Genomic DNA, 26,465 nt, shown 5'->3' with positions numbered 1-26,465 from the left:
CACAATATTTGAATTTAGGCCCAACGTGACAATGGAGATTGAAGATTTTTTAAATTTTTCTTGTCTCAAGTTTCAATTATATGTTTAGCCAGGAATGGATGATTTTAAGTAACTTTTTAGTGAGTACTATATTATTTGTAGAGTGATAGATAGAAAGAAGTCACAAAATGATCGGAATGAGATAAGTTGTTGTGGACTCTATGTGGAAAATCAATACAGTGAAGCTTCAAGATCTATTCGGAATAAGTTATAGTAAAATGACCAATCTATGAAATAAGATCCAAACAATCTACAGAGTGTTTACGAACTCCCTACCAATAGGCTACTCTAGAGCATTATTCCTGGGTAACAAACATTATATAAATATCATATCTAAATTGTCCGCAAGTCATCAGTCACTCACACAGTGGCAATTTTGCTTTTTTCACTCATTTTCTCCAAATAATGGTTAAACATGCAAAATTGAAACTCTGTGCAACAATTTATAAAAACGAGACAAAGCTACAGAAATATAATAAATAAAAAACTACTATTTTTTATTTTACTAGTGATGCTAGTTTAGTTGGTTGGATGATATCCTTTTGTTGTTTGAAATTCAGTTTTGAGGGGGTGGGGGTTTCAAAAGAAATAGAAGTTCAGTCATGGGTGAGAAGCTCCACAGGCAATTGGCGCATCTCTCCCCTAAAATACAGTCAAGTCCCGCTTAAGAGGGGGACTTCCATCCATACGAACTTCAACAATGCAATCTGAGTCAAAACCTCTACGTATTCTTCCACCTTTCAATATTCATGAAAACTGGAAAATTAAGAGCTAATCGAAGCAATTATATTTGGCCTGGAATAGTACAAAGATAATAAGAATTGAGGATTTTCTACCTTTCAATAAGCCCTCTATTGGGCTCCACCAAGTACTTCACTCCATGTAATGTTGATTGTGAGCAATATTCAACTGCCACCTTCTTCAAAACTCCTGGAATCTTCATTTTTCTATTAAATCTGATGACTTTCCTCTATGCCTATAAAATTCAAGATCCCTGAAAAATATCTTAAGGAGTACACATGAATGTTTACTCTTGTAACTGATATGTATTTTTCAATAACAAAGGTCAGTTCATGAATCCATACCGTATTGTAAATTGTTCTCGTTTTGCCAAAAATTTCAATTTCACTTTAGGTGTGAAATAGTTGAATGTATTCAATATTTTTAGACTGTTTCTTTCTAATCAACTTGGCTTCATCTCGTCTTAAAGTCATTGAAGAAGACATTTCAATTTTGAAGACATTGAAGTCTTCAAAAGTGATTATCATTACCACCATTTTCAACGATTCATCAGAATTCATTCAGGAGAACTAGTAGATTTGGAATTTGACAGACCTCATCAGAATTCATTGAGAGCTCATTCAGAATTCATTCAGGCCGGAGAACTAGAAGATTTGAAATTTCGTGGTGCTCTCAGTAATCACAAGTTATATTTACAGTTAGTTATTATCAGAATTCCCCCATTCAAATTTGCTTATAACCTGTATTGAACAATTAAAGAGTCTTGATAGCTTATTTTTTGCGCTTTGCTCTCCACGCTCTATAATAGATAACTTATCATTAGCTACTCCTATAAGTAATTAATTATTATTTTTCTGTGTAATTTCTGTACATATAATTCATGCCTCCTCTTTCGATAGGAATTTTTGGTTGGAAAATTCGGAATATTTTATGTCTTGGATAGTTTGAAATTTTAAATAGTCCTATTCATAGACAAAGCAACGGCAAGTTTTTTTTTATTGTAAGAATCATTCCGTACTTAAACAATAATGAGATTCTGCTTGTTTCAAACTTATATTCAAAATGTAACTTATCATGTGAACTCACGGATGTATTCAAAATAATGTTTGTAACATACTGTACCGCGGGCCTACTTATATAACTGTTCTTGAATGAAAAAATGAAATGAATGATATTATTCATATTTTCAATCTTGTTAATGTTCTGTTGCATGGATGAAGGCTGTCAATTGAATGAAGTGATGTTATCAAGCACACATTACAAGAGGTAGACTGAATAACCTGTAACATGCTCAATGTACCGTGAGATTCCTATCATGTATTGGAGGGAAATGCTTTGAGAAATGAAAGATTTATACAAATATTCCTATAACCTACTTCAGAGCTTCACTTGTAATGATTAAAGATAATCTATAAAGTGCTGCTCTTTCCGAGTGAGGCCACCCACCGGATAACCCTCCCACTGGTGAATTCCATACCCTATCTTTCTTATTTGGGAGAAATGGAAACCACTCATCTTCAACTTCGTAAAAACCTGAAAACTGAAGGATCTAAGGCAAGAAATAAGAAGGGAATAAAATATTTTATCCGTTAATTATTTCTCTCAAGATCCAAGTTTTCAGGGAACAATGAGATCAGACAATGAAAGAAAAAATGGCAAACTTTGAAAAACTACAATTCGTTATTTAAACTCTTGAAAGTGAACATAGTAAATCAATAGTTGGAAATTTAGACCGTCTTTCAAACGCCTCTGTATCTACAATGCCACTGTATTATATATATATATATATATATATAAGCTAAATAATGCGTTCAGTAAGATTTCTTTTTAAAAAGAAATCTTTATTTTTACAAAACACAAAATTTGGAATAAAACAATTTAAACAAGTGAATTTTGATAAAGTGAGTACCTCTCGCTTCGATGTTGTAAGCAGGACTGACGCTCGATGCGTGAGAAAGCTGGCTCCAACAGTTCCAGGAGAGTTCTAAGAAGTTGTATTGAAACTGCTGACTGCTGTAGGTTCTCACAATGTAACTCCTCCCTCCCTAAAGAGAACTTCGGGGGTTGGTAGCGAAGTTCTTGAAGAAGGTTGCTGTCCTCTTTTGGAGATTCTTTTGTACACGGTGAAAATCACGCAAAGAACAATCACAATGTACAAAATGGTTGGTTAAATATGGTTTTCGGATAACTGGAGACACTTGAATGTTTTTAAATTGATTAAAGTTGTCTAAATTTTTCAAATGGATTTGGAAGTCTGGAATTTGATGATCTTGAAGTTCTAATTGGATGTTTTCTAGAAATTTTGGATGTCCACTCGTTTGGGAGGAGTGGAACAGAGGTTTTCCTCGATAGTAAATTTTTCCTTCGGCTGTATTGATGAAATAAATTCCTTGAAGTGTTGTCACAGTAGTTTCGGTTTTCGTTTCTATGTGGAAGGTCTCCAATTTTGGTAAGACTGCCAAATATTGTTGTATTTCGGGAATCCATTTGATGAGGTTCTCTTCAATTTGGACGGCGGTGAATTTACAGTTGTCAGTGGAACCAGTAGATATGATAGCCGCTTCACATTGCAGTTGTTGATGGGAGATGGCTTCGGATGAGCACAGATAGCATTCGTTATCTCCTATCAATCTACATTCTTTATACAATCCTTCAATTTTTAAAGTATTAGAATTATCAGAAGATTTCAATAGGTATTTGTTTTGTGGAAGTATTGTTACAAAATTTGATTCTACTTTACTTGGAATTGGTAATAATTCAAAAAGATCAAAAGTTACTTCTTCTACAATCGGAAATTCGAGAAAATAAATGATTTCGTTCTTAATTAGCTTACAATCTACATTAATCAATTTTTCTATTTCTAACATCTTATTATACTTAATTTCCAATGGGAATTTCTTGTCATAGAATTTTGAAATTTTCACAAGTTCATTGAACAATTCTTTAGTAGACATTATACTAGGGTGCAGAACGCCTACTTTACAAGATGCAATAGAATTTTCAATGTCATGAACTACGTCTAATAAAATATTATAAGCTATAAGTAATTGATTCAAAATATCTTTAATTTTTTCTAATTCTATGAAATCGTTTAAATCATCATTAATTATCAAAAATTTCTCTTTCAATTCATTGAAGTTTTGGTTCACAAGTTTAATTGTTTCGTTGAATTCTACAATAATGTTTTGACTGATTGAATAATGGTTTGAAATTTGATTGGCTAAATTATCTTGATTATTATACAGTTCGAGAATCAACTTATCGTATTTTTGTTCGTCATAAGCGTCCAAATTACCAGTGATAAATTTTAAAACAGATCCAAGACTATTTATTAAACCTCTTTTATTGCGTTTGACGTTTTCATTGTAAAACAAAATCATTTCCAATTTTTCTTCAATAACAGACTTTGTATGGTTGATGAATTTCAAATAGTTGATTGCATCTCTTAATTTACTACTGTTTTCTGTAACGAAATCGGTTTTTGAACTTATACTAATATTTTTCCAAAAATAGTGAGATACCTTATCATAGTAATTATTCAAATTTTCAATTTCTGAATACATTGATTTCAAATCATAATTATGTACAAAAACGTGCGAGTTATATACAAGTTTGGCTTTGCCAAGGTTAATTGGTACAATTCCAGAATTAATAGTAACATTCTTAATGTCTATTGCTGTTCCTGATCTTGCTGCGTACAGGATGAAGAGGGACCTGGAAAAGGATTGTCATTGTCAATAGTCAGTTGAGTCACTGTCTTAGGTTTTTCAATGTCATTAGTTTTGATGATTTTTCTAGGTCTTTTAATTTTGGAAAGGTGTATTTTAGATTTTGTGTTATGGTGTCTCGGTACGATTTTAGCTGTTTTAAGGTCTCTGTTCACAGATTCGATTTTCTCTTTGTTATATTTGTTTTTTGTCTTACTCTGTTTCTGCATATTTTTAACGTAGATATCGGATGGAATTTCAGGCAATGGTTCTCTATTCTCGTTCACTTTCTCGATAACCTTTTCTTTAATTGCTTGATTCGTTTCTCTAATGTGTTCATAGAGCTTTTTGGTTTTTTCTCTGTGTTGATTGACATAGTCGTTCATCATCTGTTTGCCAATGTCAATGTCAAATAAAGCATTTGCGTTTATGTGTCCGTTCAGAATTTCAAATGGAGTTAGTTTTGTTACAGAGTGAATACTATTATTGTACGCTAAAATTGCATGTTTCACTTTTCTCTCGATAGAATCGTCTTTGAATTGAGTTTGATTATTAAGGAGTCTAATATGCTCGACAAGGGTTGAATGCAATCTTTCACACATGCCGTTTGACTGGGGATGCTGTGTGCTGATAAAGTGAATCTTTATCTTATGAAGTGCCATCAATTCTTTCACCACATTATTAGTGAACTCTGTGCCATTATCTGAAACTATACTTTCTGGAACACCGTGATGACTGAAGAAATCCAGTAGTTTATCAACTATTTCAATTCCTTGTGCACTAGTAAGTGGATAGGCTTGTGCATAACGTGAAAAACTATCTATTATCGTCAAAAATTTCCTTTTGTCAAAAGTAATGCTATCGATATGAATAGTTTGAAGTGGTTTTGAAGCAGTGGGGGTAAGATTCATTTCCAAGTTCAAGGGTACTCTTTCGTATTTTGTTTTTAAGCAAATGTCGCATCTATTGATGAAATTTTGAATTCTGTTTCGAGTATTTGGCCAGTAGTACTTTCTTTTAATTTGCTCATAAGTTTCTTGAATTCCACGATGATTATTTTTTCCGACATGATAGTTATCGATTATCTCTTTTATCTCTTCCTCGTTTGTGACATCAATCAGTTTTTTCGTACAACGTACTAGTTTGAGTTGTGTATTTTTGAAATAAGTTGCAATTATTACAGTGAATCTTTCGTAGAAATCATTTTCAAAGTATAGACAATATTTTACATTCGGAACTAGATATTCTTTTACAAATTCTACTACATCTTTCTCAAAATTATTCTCGGAAATTTCTACAATAATTCGGCACTTGTTTTCAAATAGTTTTTGTATTTTCACTTTTCGTGGATTGTATTTCACTAGATTTAGTAATATTTGATTTTTAGCAAAGTTTACTGGTTCGTCAAGAGTTTGAATTCCAATCATTTCATTACCGTGATAGTCTGAATGCACTGTTTGATCGTCAGAGTCATGTTGTTCTTCTCGAATGTCAAGGTTGTTGTCACGTACATCATTGTCGTCTACATTTCCTATCATAGATTGATCGTCAAGTTCAGAAAAATGCATTTCAATAGCTTCGTTTATTATCTTATCTACTTCTTCACCTGTGTTTTGTCTTGAAGGACCTGGAATAACATCATTATTATTCAATTGGATCCTAGATAGAGCATCAGCGTTCTGATTCAAAATTCCTTTTTTATAACAAATCTCGTAATCGTATTCTTCTAGTTTCAATCTCCAGCGGAGAAGTTTGGAATTTGGTTCTTTTATTGAGAATAGCCACTGCAATGGTTTGTGATCAGTATAAATTTTGAATTTTTGGCCGTACAAGTAGGGACGAAAGTATTTGGTTGCCCAAACTATCGCTAATAATTCTTTTTCTATTGCCGAATATCTGGTTTCGCTTTCGTTCAGGGTTCTACTAGCATAAGCTATAGGTAAATCAGCACCATTTTTCTTCTGACTCAGGATAGCTCCTACTGATACGTTACTAGCGTCTGTTGTTAATAAAAATTCGGATGAAAAATCAGGATATTGTAAAATTGGGTCATTACACAAAAGGGTTTTGCAATATTCAAAGCATTTCACATAATCTTCATCTTCAACATTAATTTTGGTTCCTTTCTTTAGGCGTTTTGTTAGTGGTTTGGTTACATCTGCGAAATTTTTTATGAATCTTCTGTAATAGCCTAACAGTCCTAGAAATCCTTTGATTTCTTTAGTAGTTTTTGGAATAGGAAATTGTTGTATTGCTTTTATCTTTTCTGGGTTTGGTTTTACTCCTTCTGGTGTGACTATGTGTCCTAGATAAGCTACTTCTTTTCTTAAAAACTCTGTTTTGTCTGGCTGAATTTTGAAGTTAGCATTTCGTAATCTATCAAATACTTCTCTCAATCTTTGGATGTGTTCTTGGAGACTGGTAGAATAGATTATTATATCATCTAAATAGACAAGACATTTTTCGTTCTGAATACCTCTCAAGATATTGTTAAGTACTCTTTGAAATGTAGGTGGGCTGTTTTTTAATCCAAAAGGCATTCTTAGAAATTCATAGTGACCTGTATCTGTGGAAAAAGCTGTTTTCTCAATACTATCGGGATGCATTTGAATCTGGTGGAAACCACTTGCCAAATCAAGAGTTGTAAAATATTGACATCTTCCTAATTTATCCAGGATTTCAGCAATATTTGGCAATGGGAATCTATCATCAATAGTTTTAGCATTTACTCCTCTAAAATCTATCACAATTCTGTATTTTTGTTTTCCGGATGCATCACGTTTTTTGGGTATAATCCAAATTGGTGAGTTCCACGCTGAATGACTGGGTCTAATAATTTTTTGATCTAGCATTTCTTGGATTTGTCTATCAACTTCTGCTTTGTAAACAACAGGATATCGATAATTTCTTGAATAAACTGGAATTTCATCGGTTGTTCTGATAACATGTTTGACCTGATTTGTGAATGTCAATTTATTTCCGTCTACATGAAAAATGTCTGCATACTCTTTTATCAGTTCTAATATTGCTTCTTTTTCTTCGGAATTCATGTGTTCGGTTCTAATTGTTGAAAGATCTAATCTAGTTTGGTCAACTTCAAAATTATTCAAGTTATTACTGTTTGGAGATGAGGTGGATTTTGAATGAGGGACTAGTTCATAGTTTTCCAAATTTTCAACTTCAAAAGGTCGTGTGATTGTCAATTTTTTATCTTCCGTAAATGAATTTGTAATTAGACAGATTGCTTTATTGTTTTCAACTTTTAGGATAGATTGTGGAATTTCTAGTCCAGAGAGATTTTGGTATTTGAGAAAGCATTCTCCGTTTGACACGTTTTTTATCGGAATTGATATTGTTTTCTGACTACGTGCTTCAATCAAGTAAGTCCACAGTTGACGAGGTTTATTGACTTTAGAAGGTTCATTGTGTTGCAAAGTTGTATTGTAATACAGTATTGGTACTTGTTTGTTGTTTCCATAGTAAAGTTTGTTACTAATGTAATCCAATCTTACTCTCAATTGCTTTATAGCATCCATTCCTAACAAGAGATCGAAATCTTTATGAAAATCAAATACGAAAAAATCAAATTTTCTTCCTAGGAATGGTATTTTAGCACTGAATTTTTCTTTTGATTTACCATGGGCTGTAGTAACTTCAAATGGTGTTGGTTTCAAGGAATCTTTAAAACCTTCATGTGCAATTACCTTTTTTATAAAGGATTGCGTACTTCCGGGATCAATCAGTACTCGAAAGTTCGTTTGTGGGTCTAGAAAGTAAGAGAGTTCGTTATCTTTTGTTTGCAAGTTCATAATTGAAAATTTGTTCCGAGGCTCGTTTCTCCTAAAAAATGATTTTGTTCTGTTTGGTCGGAAGTCATTTGATTATTGTAATCATCATTCAATTCCAAGTTTTCAAAATTGTTCATGAGATTTCCAGTCATTTCGGGGTAATTGAACGGTTCATTTGAGAAATTGTCAGTCAAGAGTTCGTTTCTGTTAGTATTGAGTAATTCGTCATTGTTTGTAGCGAATTCGGTTGTCAGTTGATTGAATCTGGGGTTCTTTTTCGGGGGTTCAAGTTCAGTGTTTCTGGTTGAAATACTCATTGGAGTTGGTTGCGATTGCATTTGTGGTCTGTGTTGTTGACCGAAAAATTGCCTTTGAAACATTGGTCTCTGTTGGTTCATTGAACTGAAGTTGCGAAATTGTTGATTGTTATTTTGATGTGTAATCATTGGTCTTTGTTGTGATTGGTTTTGGAAGTTCGGATAAGTCTTGTTTTGGGGAAAGTTTTGCATTGGTCTAGTATGAGGAAAGTGTTGGATTTGTTTAGTCAGAGGAAGTTGTTGGAATGGTTGTGAGATTGGTCTCTTATTGAGATTGAAATTATAATTACTATTTCTGTTTTTGTACTGCATTTCGTTTGTGATCATACTCAAAGCTTCACTTAGACTTGAAGGGTTTTTTGTTCTCATCAGTGATCCTATAGGTTCATTCAGACCTCTCAAAAATACCCTAAGGGCAAGCTGCTTTGCGTATTCGCATAGAATAGTTGAGTTTGCTGCCATCTTCGTAAGGAAATATGCAAGTTGTAAGTTGAGAATCTTTTGAATTCTCTCGTGAAAATGAAAAGGGCTTTCGCTACTTTCTTGTTTCAATTCTGTCATTTCAATATTCAACGTGAAACAATCACGTTTGTCAAGATAGCCGTCGAGAAGTACTCTTCTCACTTCAGGCCAAGCATAAGTGTTTCCACTGGTTACAAGTTCTAAAGCTCTACCTTTGAGTCTAGAAATAATAGTAGAAAATAGATATTCATTTTGAAAATCATCGGGATTCGATTGTACAAAAAACTTAGCAACTACTTTATCGCAAATCGATACAAATCTGTTTAATAATAATGGCTCTCCAGAGAATTCTGGTATCATATCCAGGAATTCTTTTCTTAGAACAGGGGTAGCAGCAGAGGGTGCTGTATCTACTGATTGATTAGGCATTCTGAAATATTTAAATGTTTCAAGAATAACCAACTTAAATATTACAATATTAAAACTTAAAATTAAGACTTACACTAAAACGAATGCTATGCTCATCTCTTCTGATGTCCTTTCAGCGTTGATGATGCACGATCGATGAAGAAGATTTGGTGATGATGATATCGAAGTTTGATATCCACTGCACTTCACAATGTTGGTGTTTCACAGCTTGATAATTCACCACACTTTTCGGATGTCGCGAACGCGAGGTCCTTATATTACAAACGATCGTTAACAGTTTAAAAACTGAAGATTATGTTCATTAATCCCGATCGTCCTACCGACTGCGCCAGCTAAATAATGCGTTCAGTAAGATTTCTTTTTAAAAAGAAATCTTTATTTTTACAAAACACAAAATTTGGAATAAAACAATTTAAACAAGTGAATTTTGATAAAGTGAGTACCTCTCGCTTCGATGTTGTAAGCAGGACTGACGCTCGATGCGTGAGAAAGCTGGCTCCAACAGTTCCAGGAGAGTTCTAAGAAGTTGTATTGAAACTGCTGACTGCTGTAGGTTCTCACAATGTAACTTATATATATATATATATATTATATATATATATATATAAGCAAAATGGCACTCACTGACTGACTGACTGACTGACTGACTGACTGACTGACTCACTCACTCAATCACTCGCAGAACTAAAAATCTACCGGACCAAAAACGATCAAATTTGGTAGGTATGTTCAGTTGGCCCTTTAGAGGCGCACTAAGAAATCTTTTAGCAATATTTCAACTCTAAGGGTGGTTTTTAAGGGTTTAAAGCTCGTTCATCTTTTAGCATGTATATTCTTCTTATTCTCTAAATTATAATTGAAAAATGTCCATACCATATGTTAATATAGAACTATAATCTAGAGAGAGTACCTCTTCGAAACAGTTGTTAGTTAACTGGTAACTGAATTTATAATTTTGTCAGGTTGGCATTAAGTTGAGTTGACTTTGTTAGGTTGGCACCAAGTTGAAGATTGAAATGCATTACTCCATAAATTAGTTTTTCAAAGATGAGTTCAATGTTTTCATAGTTGTTGATTGTCAATAGATGGTCCAGGAAATATGCGATGTACGATGAATCATCACCAGGAATTACATATTCTTTCCATCTTCCATTTTAGGATTTTCAGGATGAAAATAAGCTAAGCTAAATTCAAAAAAATTGTGAATTATTCTGACATTCTTCAGTAATAATAAATGCAATATGAACAACTCTCTTCCATGAGGTGAATAATTTTTCCCAACATTTTCCGGTTACTCAATGATAGGGGAGTGATAATTATATTTGTATAGGTCTTCTAAGGAACCATTATCTACAGCTGGTACCAATCAACTACACTTCAACTCCAAACTACCGTTGTAATACCAGTAGCCTACACAATTTATCATAGGGTGGCGTGTTTATTACAGCTGGTAACTTTAGATGCTGAATCATATTATCTCAATATGATCTTGAATCATGATCATCTTTCCGTTCTTTGGTAGCCGCAGGCCGACAATTTCGAAAACATAGGTCTGTAAAATAGATTAATAAATAATCATTATTAGCCACCCTATTAAAATTTATGGTCAGGAGCCATCCCCAATATTCACACAACATATTCCCAAAGTTTCATGCCGTTATGTCAAGTATTTTTCAAGTCAAAGGGAACAACAGACATTCATTTTTTATTTTTTATATATATAGAAGATAGAAGATTTCATTCGGCTCAAAAAGCCTCTCTAAATGGAGGTAGAATGATAAGGTTGGCAACTTTCGGTTCTGTTGTTTTAACATTTTTTTTTTCAATCACTTTCAAAAAGTTCATTTAGTACCTACTATAATTATCGCGGAAAAATTGATTGGGCACTGCTACTTCAATCAGAGCTATTCCTTGCTTCGCTCGCCATATCCGTTTAGCCAGACGTTTAGTCTGGACCCCCGACTGGATCGTTCTAACTTATGATAAAAATGCTCAAATGGAAAATGCAGGCGTGTGAAGCGAGCCTGCTGATCTCATTCTCGGACGATCCGGTCAGGGGTCCAGGGGGCAGAGCCCCCTGGCCAGACGGATATGGCGAGCGAAGCGAGCCTGAGGGCTAGTTATTATATAGAAGCGAAATGACATTTACTCACTCACTCATCAACAGAAATGAAAAATCTGGTGTGGCGCAATCACACAACTTTCCTTGCCGTTATGAAGATTGATCAACTGACGCTAGTGTTCGTTCCCGCGCATCTAAGATAGTCTACTATTCAAAGATCTAAGCCAGCTGGTGACAGGACAATAACGCTGCAGACACATGAAGTCTGCTATCTGTTCATAGTGAATGATTTAATAGAATCAACACTTGCCAACAGTTTGCAAATTGAATAATCTTATTTTCTCGAACTTCGAGCTTATTTCCAATTTTAGGTGAAAATGTTACTGGACATTAATTGTAGAGATTTTCATGCCCAATCTTTTCCACTTGAATTTTCTTGTTTAAATTGTATCTGAAGCCTGATAATCTAAAATCAAACTTTGCTTAGATGGGGCGGAGCTTCTGAAATTTCTACAGATATGGGACTAGTGGCAGTTGATAGAGCTTATCGTTGAAGCCGTTTTCCAGAAAATCGCGAAAACCCCTTTTTTGACAACATTTTCGCCATTTTAGCCGCCATCTTGAATTGCATTTGATCGAACTTGTTTCTGTCGGATCCTTATAGGGGAAGGACCTTGAGCTCCAAATTTCAAGTCATTCCGTTGATTAAGAGATGAGATATCGTGTACACAGACGCACATACAGTCATACACACACACACACACACACACCACACACCACACACCACACACACACACCACACACACACACACACACACACAACACACACACACACACACACACACCACACACCACACACACACACACACACACACCACACACACACACAACACACACACACACACACACACACACACACCACACACACCACACACACACACCACACACACACACACACACACACACACACACAACACACACACACACACACACACACACAACACCACACACACACACACACCACACACACACACAACACACACACACACACACCACCACACACACACACACACACACACACACAACACACACACAACACACACAACACACACACACACCACACACACACACACACACACACACACACACCACACACCCACACACACCACACACACCACACACACACACAACACACACACACACACACACACACAACACCACACACACACACACAACACACACCACACACACACACAACACACACACAACACACACACACACACACACACACACACACACACACACACACACAACACCACACACACACACACACACACACCACACACACACACACACACACACACACACACAACCACACACACACACACACACACACACACACACACACACACAACACACACACACACACACACACACACACACACACACACACAACACACACACACACACAACACACACACACACACACACACACACACACACAACACACACCACACACACCACACACACACACACACAACACACACACACACACACACACACACACACACACACACACACCACACACACACACAACACCACACACACACACACACACCACACACACACACACACACACACACACACACACACACCACACACACACACACACACACACACACACACAGGGGACCTTGAAACGTATAGAAATATAGAAATTAGGGTACCTTAAAATTTTTTTCTATGGTAATAGGACAATGAATGTAAAATCTACTGAACCGAAACTTTAAAATTTCTTTAAGAAAAATTAAAGTGTCTTCAGTTGGCCCTATAAATGCGCACTGAGGACGAATTCAAAGAAATTTCAAATATACGCCCAAAATCTGCGTTTTTCCAGCGTTTTCTTAGTTTTTCCAAGAACAAAATTAACAGAAAATGTTCGTATTTGGTACAGAAGCTTAGATAAAGTTAAGAAATTTTGTCTTGAGGGAACTTCGATATTTCATCACAGAAAATTTTCTAATTTTGTAGTGCTGTTAAGCGATGTAGTGATGTTCTAGTAGGGTCAAGAATAATATATCAATTATAACGAGCATAATAATATTTTGTCTCAGAATAATTGAAAAATAACATCAATGACCCGCCCAAAATAAGTAGTTTTTCCAGCATCATCCAGTGTTTTTTTTGTGTCTCTTAACTTTTACAAAAATGTATTTTTCAAATGTTTAAATTTGGTACATTCATTTATTTATTTATTCCATTCGACAAAACATAGAAAGGCAGACAAACACTTACGAGTCTTGATGACATATTTGATAGTATAACATTACAATTAGCCCTGCAGTACTCGCGCTACCGTTGTAGCCCGTTGTAGCGCGTGGAGAGCAGTTGTCCATGCTATTCTAATTCATAGTTGCTTGGGCTACACCTGTAGCCCGCGTGAGTATTGGTGCTATGAACAATCCAAAGCGTGTTCGTTTGAGCAATGAGGATATTTTGGATGCTTTGAGTCACCATTGACAGTGATGATGACCCAGATATTATCCTAAATGACAGCCATGATGATGAGAGTCATTTCATTGAAGAAGAGACACATTTGGTTGACGAGGAAGTGGCTGTTACGGACTCTCAGGAACTTCAGAGTAATTCATCAGATGAAACAGACAAAGATGTGCCACTAGCTAACTTTTATCACTCAAAGAACAAGGATAAAAATGTGATGAAGTGGAAAAGGCTCCTAACGTTTGTACAAGAGCTTGTGATATGCCAATGGTCCTATTTCATGATCTTGTAATTCATATTCTGCAATAAATGCTTCACGTATCTCATATGTTCACATATGCTTCACATATGTTCAACAATGCCCAAGATGAAATTACATCTAGGAGAAAATTCCTTGAAAGCCTTGCTTGGGAGCTTATTCATCCACATATATAAGCTCTTGAATCACTGGCCCTTCCCACTGATAGGAAAACTAGAGCACGAGAAATCCTGGGGATTAAAGAGCCTCAACGTCAACTGTTCCCAAAGATGACAAGGTAAGTCGATGCTCTTCCTGTGTGGCCATGAGGTGTGTCAAGAACATTTAAAATTGTATGCAGTACTTGTCTCGACCATCAGTGAACAATAGTAATGCACAAAACTTTCTATAATTTTTTTTCTATTTTCACTAACACTTCGTTATACCAAATTTGGTCATATTCTTGGTTTTTCTGGTTATATTGTATAAATATGCGATTTTTGTAAATATGAAACATTCTTTGGGTTCAACAATAAATATTGTCTATTATCAAGATGGTTTCCACTATTCATACCCTAGAATTTTTTCCAGTTTTTTATGGTCGAAGTAAGACCATATTTTTTCTTTGAGAATCACACTATTTTTTAAGTATTTTTTGTTCAATAATGGAGAAGAAACAAATTGAAATATTTGTTTCATCATGTGTAATGATGCCATCAAAACAACAAAAATAATGGTGGTCGTAATATTGCATAGGATGAGCATTTGAAATAAAAAATGTAATGGGCTACAACTGTAGGCCGCGCGAGTATTGGTGTTCCACAAGCAGGCGCGAGTACCGCAAAGGGTTGAAAAGGAAAACAAAAGAAAATGATATCGTACTTCATCAAATATTCACAACGATTTTTTTATAACTAGTTCGATTAGAAGATAGCGATATTTGGGATTATTTGGGATTATTCAGGATTATTTTACTTATAATTCTTAGTTTAAGCAACCATAAAAGCCTAACCAAACAAAGATTTCTCAAAATGACTTCTTGATTGGTAGCACGCGCGACTCATGAATCAAAATTTGCAGGTTCGAGATCAATCAATCTTTTTTTTTTGCTGAGAATTTTTAACTCTGATGAATAGTAGTCAAGCCATTCTGACAAAATAATGAATAATGTTTCCTGCTTGTATTATATGAATGAAGTGCCCACTGCAATATAAAATACTTTTTACAGGGTTGCAGAGTTCAATTTTATTTCAGTTTCCAGCAGTATTGTTATTGATAAGAATGAACTCAGAATGGGAACTATAAATTATGGTGCAATCACAAATATCAGGAAAAAATAGGAAGGAGGAATTGCAGAAATGAATATAGAAGTGTTTGCAATACGATTTTTTTATTCTCCAATTCTATTATTAGTGCATCTTTTAGACATTAATCTATTTCTCAAGCTAGTTATAATAATATTGTTGATAGTAGTGCAGTGTTAGTAGTAGATAGTCATAAGATAAGATATTCATCTGTTCAACACATCATAATATCATAGAACATTAGGCTTATGTAGTTGAAATTGTCCACTAAAATAGAACCAACTAAATATATCACCAAACAATAAATAAATGTTGAACATAAGTCACCTGTTGTCATTATTGTGACATTACTGTGAAATAACATTGGGACGACTCGTAACGAAGATTCGTATGGACTTCTGTTCCACATTAGGCCTATGATCGATTCCAACTTTTTTATTGTTGCCTGGTGAACAGAACTGCTTCTTGAGATAGGAGAAGAATGGAGATGTCAAAAAGTAGATAAATTCAACGATATTCAATAAATTCAATCCAAATACCACTCCAGCCAAACCACCAACCACAACTGAAAAAATATTTCAGTGAAAATTGTTATGTAATTCCATTTCACCATTCATAAACAATGAAACTGTGGAAGGAGAAAGGCAGTCCAGCAGACATTTTGATAACTGAGACAAGCATAGTAGGTTCACATGAGTAACAGATGTCCTGACATGCCTTATCCAATGATATCCCTCCATAATTTATTGAATTGATCATATTTTATTATATTTATATATACAGCTGAACTGGGTACAGTCCACAGGAATACCCGATTGCGAACGAAATCGATGTCTGACAAAATCGGCTACGCTTCAAATCAGACGAACAGGTCGATGTTTTAGCTAAAATACAAGGCGTATTTTGAAATTAAGAACCTTTTTTTATCATCATCATCATTGTCGTCATGGGTTAGGCTTTCCAAGCCTGTTCCGGGGTCCATCTCTTCCTCGGTCTACCAATAATTCTTCTTCTAATTTGCTCGTGGAAAAAACCTATTTACATGCTAAAACCAGGAGTTGGCAGGCCTGGTTTGCCTGTTGTAGTCAAGTGTGATTTCGGTAAATTTGTTTCAATCTAAATGTTACTTACTCTATTTCAGAGATAAGGAAAGATCCAACTTCCAAGGGAATATATATCTAACTTCTAAGATAAGGGAAGTACTAACTTATCTCTGCCTCAGTCGAATGCTTTGCTCAGGCCGCCACCCGTGACAAAATACTTTCAAATAATTCAATTACAAACTTTATCAGGGAATCAAAGGTGACAGTGGTAGATCTTCCCTTCACAAGATGAAATTCATGTTCTGATAACAATCCAAAATTTATTAGGTACTCGTATACCTGTATGTACATGACAACTCTCTTGAAAATGCAGTATCTATCTGAATAGGTCTACAGCTAGGAGGTTCTTCTTTAGAAGCTTTCTTATAAACAAGAACAACCTTGGATATTTTCAACACGCGAAGAATACCCTTTGAAATACAAATGTTTATACAGCGGGTTAGTGCTGGTCAGCTGGTACCACTGTACCTGCAATATTTATAAGAAGGTAACTGGATAGGTAATAGAAATCTTCGCTTCAAGATTACTTTAGATTATGAACTACTCTAGAAATAACTTCATGACTGACCTCCTGAAAACTAAAAGTGGCGTTATGCTCTTTATTTACATTTTCAATCAGTATTTCGATGGTTCCCTACACTATACAATAAAAAAAAGAATATGGGATATCAAACATCTCTGCTAGGATAATACTCAAAAATACTTATTACGACATTACTGAATTCAAATGTACATTATTTTTTATTCAAGTATTTACGACATTACTGAATTCAAATGTACATTATTTTTTATTCAAGTATTATTCAAAGTCCAAATTTGAATTTTCAAATGCAAAAATAATTTTTTACTTTTGTTTATGGAAACCAGGTGCCTCTCTCCCAGGTGCCCCCACTTATCTTTTGCGCACACCGCCCACCTTTCCCCAGTCACTTTCGCAATGTCATCTTCCCATCCGAATCATTGCCGTTCGATTTTCCTTCTTCTCCAGTTGGGCTTCCACGAAGTTAGAGTCCTCGTCCATCTGCCATCCTCTAATCTAGCGACATGACTTGCCCAATTTCACTTCAGAGTCTCAATTGTGTCCTCAGTCTGTTGTCCGGTTTTGTTATTGCCTTGATAGATGTATTTCTAACTCTATCTAGCCTTCATAGGTTCATTATACTTCTATCCATAGCCATTTGAGTTACTGCTATTTTCTGTAGTACTGTTCTCTTCAACGCCCAGGTTTAGAAGCCGTAAACAAGCGCGGAAAATGCACAAGTCCTCAATATTTGTATCCTATTTCCAGTATTAATATCCCTCTCTGTACTCAAGAATACTTTCAAAAGACAAATATTTTCTCCAAATACACACCTACGTCCCACTCCTTTATCAGTTCTGTCTGTAAAGCAAACAGTTGTCCCATCGTGTGTTATATCCACTGTTTCCCTAATTTGTCATAAGATGAGTTTTTCTGGATTTATAATGAGCCCCGCTTTATCACTTTCAGCAGCGAGACTGGTTATCATATTTTTCAATTTTGATAAAGATTTGGCAATAATAACAAAATCTTCCACAAAACGTAAATGATTCAGCTAATTTCCTTGGATATGCAAACCATATCTATCTTACTTGAGATTACTAAACAATTTTTTTAGAGCGTTATTGAAGAGAGACGGCGTGAGTGGGTTACCCTGTTTCACACCTTTTTGCACGCTGAATAATTCTCCTGGTGAATAGGATATCACTTATGCTGTAATATTTCCGTATACGTTCTTTATTATATTAGAGAGGGTTGCTGGAGTTAATTCAAGAGTTTTGAAGAGGAATGCATGCTTAAAACTATCAAACGCCTTTATAAAATCAATAAAGGCTAAGTAGACCTATATTCAATTCTTCGCATTTTTCTATAAGTTGAATGATTGTTTGAAGATGGTCTATTGTCGAGAATCCACTTGGAAACTTCACCTGCTCGACCAGTTGGTACTCATTCAAGATTGGTTGCAGTCGATATTGCAAAATTCTCATAAAACAAATTTCCAAAACAAGATGAAATCAGTGATTATTGAATGTAATAGAGCAGCCTTCCCGTAGAGTGAAGCGTGTTTGACCCCCCCCCCCCAACTCTCTGGTTAAATACCTCGCCTTAGCCTTCTCAAGGCTTTATATTGCAAGCATTACGGAAATCGTCCATATCTCTAGTACCAATGAGAATATTGAAACAAAATTAATGTCCATGTCTTTCTCATATCATTCTCATTGGGGCACGAGGCAACGAAATATGCTCTCTTCCTACTATACTGGAGCGGAACTGAGGCCCTAAGCCAATACAAAATTACCTCGAAGTGGTGTCATCTGAGTAAAGAGCGACCTTCACGCCATCAGAAGCACGAGGAGGTGCTGTTCACGCCAGTTAAAGTACAAAGAAGGAAGACGAGGAACTTCGACTTGCCTCCTTTCTCCGCCCACATTTCGACTGAGCTAAGTCATCCAGGAGCAACACCTGGGTATCAATCACCTACCTCTGAAGGTATTCAGTGTTTATGTGATAGTATGTAATTATTCTATATTCTCTCTTCACTCCAGTAGTACAATGCTCACTCAGCTTCAAGTAATGATGTTTTTTTTCTCTCTTCATAGCATTGGTGTGTTGTTCAATGACCATCAAGTACGTATTTTTATATATCAATGGAAAGGTCATGCACTACAAATTCGATCATTAACATTTTTTCGTTGAACGCTTCCATAATTGTTTATTTATAAGTATATGTAAATGAAAGTATATGTTATGAGAGTATTATGTAATCGTCAAATATTATACTATTTCAGTTTGTACACGGATAACATGCAGACAGTGGCAGCAACGATGAAAGTTTATGACTTCAATTGTAGATAATAATGTAAGAAAGCCATCAACATTAATTAGGTTTCAATATTCCCATTAGAACTTGGATATATGGACAATTCAAGTAACGCTTGCAATATAAAGCCTTGAGACGGCTAGGGCGGGTTATTTAACCAGTGAGTTGGGGGGTCAAGCATGCTCCCGCTCTGCATTCAGCTATGAACAAGGCTGCTCAATATTATGTGAATGAATACTCTAGAATTCTAAAAACATCATTTTCATTAGTTCTCATTGAAAGGCAAATAATTTTTTTTTTCAAATCAACAAAAAAAAACAATAAAAAACATTGAGTCAAATACTTTATGTTGGACCGAATTTACAATATAGAGAATAAATTTTCTTGGTATAAACCAAAACTTATGAGTTTTTTTTTTGAGAAAACTGCGTACAATAGAGGAAATTTCATACCTATTTTTCGCCAATGACTCACAAGTGCTGTTCTCTTGTAAGCTCTTGATTCAAACGATTGTTGAAACGTATGCAATACTGTTAATCCTGTGACATTCATACCATTCCTAGAAAGAAAGATTTCATTAACTATATTTCTGACTGAAAAAAATGTAATCAAATCAAGCTCGATTAGCGTACAGACAGTACAGAGCTGGTAGAGAGTTTTGGAATGGCTATTTCTCTGAAATCTTGATATTATTTGTTATATTGTAGTCTATAATTTGATGTTCCGATACTTCTTGTTCTTCTCCAGTTCTCCCATGAATGTTATTCGCATACTTTCTGGTTCTACTCTACTGCATACTATGTCACCACTTCAATAATGAATTGCTATTGGTGTATCGAATAACTATCATAGCTCAATAGTAGCCTTCATGAGGGAGAAGTCTAGATATTCTATTTACTCATATTTGTAATAAAACAATTATGAATTGTGATGAAAAAATACTACCATGGTTTATTAGTATTGTATTGGTGACCATCTAGCCTTCCTACAGTAACTGCTGGGGAGAATCGTGAATAGACGCATCTCTCCAAACAAGGAATTCTACTGCCATTAATGGTGATAAATATCCTTCTACCTCCCACATGTGGATCTGAAAATAGAAAAATCATTGAATCATGAACAGTAGATGTGATGATCAGCCAAGTAATAGCGCTACTGTACTAAAGTAGGCCTACTTTGGGTGGGCCTACTTTTCAGTAGTCGAGGAATTCACTGTCAATGCTGGGATGTTGGAGCAGAGTAGGAAAGGGCAAAGCTGAACTGCCGGCATTTTCAGTAAATAAACCAATTCCTAGACTACCAGCAGAATATGAATCATGCAGCATAATAAAAAGTTTCCAAAACTAAAAGTTGTAAGCATGTACTATATGAATCTTATAGCACCCTTTAATCTTTAAAAAACCTTAAAATAAAAACAAATTAATCCACAAAATGATAGAAATTCAGAAAATAAGGAATATATTTGTATTCCATACAACACTATTCTCAATAAGGCAATTAGGAAGACGTTCGCAAAAAAGTTTTATTTAGGATACAAAACAACAAATAATGCTTTTGATTCAATAAAGAAGATTTGTAAATGAAAAAATTGCATGGTTGCCTGTAAAGTCGGTATACGGGCGAAAGTTTTATGTGACAACGACTTTGAGTGGTAAAATAATTTTAATGTGAATAATATTCATTCGTATAGTAGGAAGAAGGATGAAATAATAACTCACAATGAGAGTGAGTGAGAGGCACGCGTCCCTTCCACTCGGGCATGGTTAGCCCGCGCCCACCTAAGAGCGAGAGAGACAACCATTGACTTGACATTTTGAATTAGTGGCGCAGTCGCAGGAGATTGCTTGCGGCGCCTGCGCAGGTTGACTGCTCCGTTTCACTCTCTCTCCAGGTGAATGCCTTCGGGTTGGTGCGGCATTGCTCGCCACTGCTCCTATTCGTGCTCTTTCCAGACGACCGTGAACCGAAACGAACGCTCTCACTCGCTCTCATTGTGAGCGCATAACGTGGGAACGTAACGCAGTTTCTTGAAGTGTCTCCCGGCAAACCAATTTATAAGACGTTGTCACGTCAAAAATACAAAAGGAACAATTTAAAAAATCAGGCGTTTATAAACTGGAATGTATTAACACAGAATACAACAGAAGGCCAGCGGTATAGGACTTACTGTTCACGCGTAATCGAGTAGTTCCTTTGCCAGATTGTAGATGATTGGGGGTGATCTCGCTCACCCCCCTTCCACACTCCGTCATCACAACAACTCTATTACCCACTCCACTGACAGGTAGTCGCCCCTCACTCACTCGACACAATCACACACACACACACACACACACTACACAGACACGCACCCACACAGTCAACTCAGCACCAGACACCTGTCAACATGTGAAGCAATTATAGCAATTACGGGACTATTGTGATAATAATATGATTCAACTGCCTTCTGTTTTCTTTGCATTTCATCCCAACATTCTCCTGATGATTGGGAAACTCACTGCTGAATCATGACTGTATCATTTATATTACTCTGTGTTCTGTTCGAATGAGAATGCTATGTGAAGAAGAAGTAAAGGAATAAGAGAAAGAGAAGAAGAAGAAGAAGAAGAAGAAGAAGAAGAAGAAGAAGAAGAAGAAGAAGAAGAAAATATGAATATAATATTATAGCAATTATGGGACTATTGTGATAATAATATGATTCAACTGCCTTCTGTTTTCTTTGCATTTCATCCCAACATTCTCCTGATGATTGGGAAACTCACTGCTGAATCATGACTGTATCATTTATATTACTCTGTGTTCTGTTCGAATGAGAATGCTATGTGAAGAAGAAGTAAAGGAATAAGAAAAAGAGAAGAAGAAGAAGAAGAAGAAGAAGAAAATATGAAGTTTTCGGTTCATCATTTTCTAAATATTTATTATTTTTTATCACTATTGTATACTATATCTTCATCTTTCTTATCCTCTTCTCCTCCTTCATGATCCACTAATTCTTATTTCCCCTCATATATTACTCCTTTTTCTATTCCTCCTCCTAGAAGAAGGAGAAGAAGAGAAGAAGAAGAAGAAGAAGAAAAAGAAGAAGAAGAAGAAGAAGAAGGAGAAGAATAAGAAAAGAAGGAAGTTTTCAGTTGATCATCTTCTAAATATTTATTTTTTTTTATTACCATTGTATAGTATATCTTCATCTTTCTTATCCTCTTCTCCTCCTTCATGATCCACTATTTCTTATTTCCCTCATATGCTACTCCTTCTTCTCCTTTTTCTCTTCCTCCTCCTAGAAGAAGAAGAAGAAGAAGAGGAAGAAAAATAAAAAGAAGACAAAGAAAAAGAAGGAGAAGAAGAAAAAATATGAAGTTTTCAGTTCATCATCTTCTAAATATTTATTATTTTTTATCACTATTGTATAGTATTTCTTCATCTTTCTTATCCTCTTCTCCTCCTTCATGATCCACTAATTCTTATTTCTCTCATATGCTACTCCTTCTTCTTCTTCTTCTCTTCCTCCTCCTAGAAGAAGAAGAAGAGGACAAAGAAAAAGAAGAGAAAATATGAAGTTTTCAGTTCATCATCTTCAAAATTTTTATTATTTTCTATCACTATTGTATAGTATATCTTCATCTTTCTTATCCTCTCCTCCTCATTCATGATCCACTAATTCTTATTTCTCTTATATGCTACTCCTCCTTCTTCTTTTTCTCTTTCTCCTCCTCTCAGAAGAAGAAGAAGAATAAGAAAAAGAAGAAGAAGAAGAAGAAGAAGAGGACAAAGAAAAAGGAGAAGAAGAAATATGAAGTTTTCATTTCATCATCTTCTAAATATTTATTATTTATTATCACTATTGTATAGTATATCTTCATCTTTCTTATCCTGTCCTCCTCCTTCATGATCCACTAATTCTTATTTCTCCCATCTGCTACTCCTTCTTCACCTTTTCTCCTTCCTCCTCGTAGAAGTAGAAGAAGAAGAAAAAGAAGAAGAAGAGGAAGGAGAAGAAGAAGAGGAAGGAGAAGAAGAAGAAGGAGACTAAGAAGAAGAAGAATAAGAAAAAAACAAATATGTAGTTTTCAGTTAATCATCTTCTAAATATTTATTATTTTTTATCACTATTGTATAGTATATCTTCATCTTCCTTATCCTCTTCTCCTCCTTCATGTTCCACTAATTCTTATTTCTCTCATATGCTACTCCTCCTTCTTCTTTTTCTCTTTCTCCTCCTCTCAGAAGAAGAAGAAGAAAAAATATGAAGTTTTCAGTTCATCATCTTCAAAATTTTTATTATTTTCTATCACTATTGTATAGTATTTCTTCATCTTTCTTATCCTCTTCTCCTCCTTCATGATCCACTAATTCTTATTTCTCTCATATGCTACTCCTTCTTCTTCTTCTCTTCCTCCTCCTAGAAGAAGAAGAAGAAGAAAAAAAGGGAAAAAAGAAGAAGGAGAAGAAGAGGAAGAATAGAATGATGAAGAAGAGAAGAAAAAGAAGAAGGTGAGTAGATGATAAGAAGAAAATGATGATTTTGAGTAGAAGAAGAATAAATAATAGAAGATGATGACTAAAAGATAATAGTAAAAAGGAGAAGAAGGAGAAAAAGAAGAACTACAACGCAATAAGGAAGATTGGAGATGAAGAAAAATAAGTATGAGATGAAGAGAATAAGATATCATGAGAAAAGAAGAAGAAGCTGATTACTATTACTATTATTTCATCCATTTAAACTACATAAGTCACCCTATCCATAATATTGGTGAAGCTGAATTTTTGAAGGATGTTAGTATACATAATTCATAGCCTGGAATCACAATATACTCATTTTTTCCTCACTTGCTCTATAACGTCAACTTTTGGAAAGATATCCAATACTCCAGAATCATTAACCGAAAAATGTTGCGTTTTCGCAATTAATTATCAAGTTCATTGAATTACTCAAGTTCCTGTATAAATTGTAGTATATGTATATACATAGAACAAGTAGCATTAGAAAAAAACATTTGAGAATTTTATAAATTTGAATTAATAAGTTATCAAGTAAATTGTAATATAGGCATGTATGTAAACAAGTAGCACTGAAGATGTACATATCAAATTGGTTAATATCGAATTGGAATTGATTAATTATTATATATATTATTTTTATATTGTTATATTTGTATATTCATAGAAAAAGTAGCACTAGAAATGAACATATGAAAATAAAGTACTAAATTATTGTAATACAGTATATGCATTATACTTATAACAAGTATGTGGCACTAAAAATGTACATATCAAATTTATATGGATGAGAAATGATTAATTATTATATGAATTGTAATATATGTATATACGTAACACAGCCTGGGCCCAATCTTTGCTGTTGGGAAATGTGGAGGGGTTGTACTCAAATTTATGGAATTCAACTTTCGATATTTTGATGTGATTCAGTTCATGTACAGACTTAGAATATAATTTGAAATTACTAGACTGCATAAACCTGTGGCACTAATGGTTACCATGATTTTACTTTATAACTTCAAATCTCACATCAAAAACTCTATTAATCTAATATTGCGGTGAGAATTTTTTTTGCTGGGGATGATGCCCAATTCATGGTTTGTATAAGTGTGATGAGACAGATGATGATGATGATAATGATGAGAGACGTGACCTGATATATGTGAACATTCTTTTGTTCTCCTGGGTCCCCAAAAACAAAGAGAGACTTTTTCAGAGGTTCCACCTTATTTCATAACAAAGCTTACCAGACCTTGTTTTGAACAAAGACAATTTTTAGATAGAACATGTTTTTTTCAAAAGAGAACTGGTTGTCTGTCCAGTCTGAAACCTGGAAAAGATTGTTAGTTCAACTTCAACAATAAGAATATAACAATAGTTGACACTCACACTTCCTCCCACTCCTTCAACTTCTTCTTCTTCTTCTCCTTCTTCTTCTTCTTCTTCTTCTTCTTCTTCTTCTTCTTCTTCTTCTTCTTCTTCTTCTTCTTCTTCTTCTTCTTCTTCTACTACTTCTTTTTCACCTACTCCTCCTCTTCCTTCAGCTGCTCCTCCTCAATTTTTATATTCATTTTATTCATCTCCATCTTATTCTTCTTCTTCTTCTTCTTCTTCTTCTTCTTCTTCTCTTCTTTTTCTTCTAGGAGGAGGAAGAAGAGGAGGAGAAAAAGAAGAAACAAAGAAATAGCAGAAGAAGAATAAGGAGAAGAAGAAGAAAATGAAGATGAGAATGGAGGAGGAAGAGGAAGAGAACGAGAAGAAGATGAAGAGCTGGGAATAATAGTGGAAGAAGAAGAAGTGAGAAGGAAAATAAGTATGAGAGGGAAAGAAAATGATCAGAAGCTCTTCTTTTTTTCTCTTTCTTCTCCTTATCTGTCATATCCCATCATCACTTCTCCTTCTCTTATTATTATTATCATTATTATTATCATTATCATCATCTTTTTCTTCTCTTTTCTACTCATGATCATCAAATAATATTTTTTTCTTATTTTTCTCATTATTCTTATCATCCTCCTTTTCTTCTCCTTATCATATTAAAGAACTTCTCATATCAACAGATTATAGAAAAATAGAAATTCTATACATTCATAATTCAGCTCTAGAGTTGTCAGAGCAGAAGGCTACATGTCACAAAGGAATGAAATTGTTTGTCTTTAATAACAATTGCCACTAATTGGCCATTGGTTGAGCTTGCAATATTATTGTTGAGGCTTCCTCAGAAATGAGTTGAAAGCCTGGCAGGCTGCCAGTTGCAGCTATAAAACCGGTTCTGAAGACTGACACTCTCCTTCCATACTCCCATGCCAGCCCACTTTTCTCCTTCCACTCATTACAGGCCGTTACAAGTGTCTGTTGACATGCTTATGCGATCTGGTGGTACTATGCATAACTAAACTATGCGTGATATTATAAATGCACTACATTGTTATTCTC

The 26,465-nt window shown here is 34.9% G+C and overlaps 1 protein-coding gene across 3 annotated transcripts in view; it reads right to left on the bottom strand.

Annotated features, from left to right (window-relative positions):
* Positions 1-26,465, bottom strand: part of LOC120351261 (sodium channel protein Nach-like) — a 48,733-nt gene that overhangs the window by 158 nt on the left and 22,110 nt on the right. For 2 of the 3 annotated variants that reach the window (XM_039427834.1, XM_039427835.1), the window contains 3 exons: positions 20,478-20,622; positions 19,985-20,091; positions 15,695-16,154 (listed from right to left, as the gene is read on the bottom strand). In XM_039427834.1, coding sequence (XP_039283768.1) covers positions 15,937-16,154; positions 19,985-20,091; positions 20,478-20,622 — 470 coding nt within the window. In that variant the 3' untranslated portion in view covers positions 15,695-15,936. Of the gene's footprint in view, positions 1-15,694; positions 16,155-19,984; positions 20,092-20,477; positions 20,623-26,465 lie in introns of those variants that run through there. The other variant, XM_039427836.1, reaches the window with a different exon arrangement.

The sequence above is a fragment of the Nilaparvata lugens genome, chromosome 5, assembly GCF_014356525.2.
Source record: "Nilaparvata lugens isolate BPH chromosome 5, ASM1435652v1, whole genome shotgun sequence".
Classification (NCBI taxonomy): Eukaryota; Metazoa; Arthropoda; class Insecta; order Hemiptera; family Delphacidae; genus Nilaparvata; species Nilaparvata lugens.
Note: the sequence above shows the minus strand (reverse complement) of the source record. Positions and strands in the feature narration are given on the sequence as shown.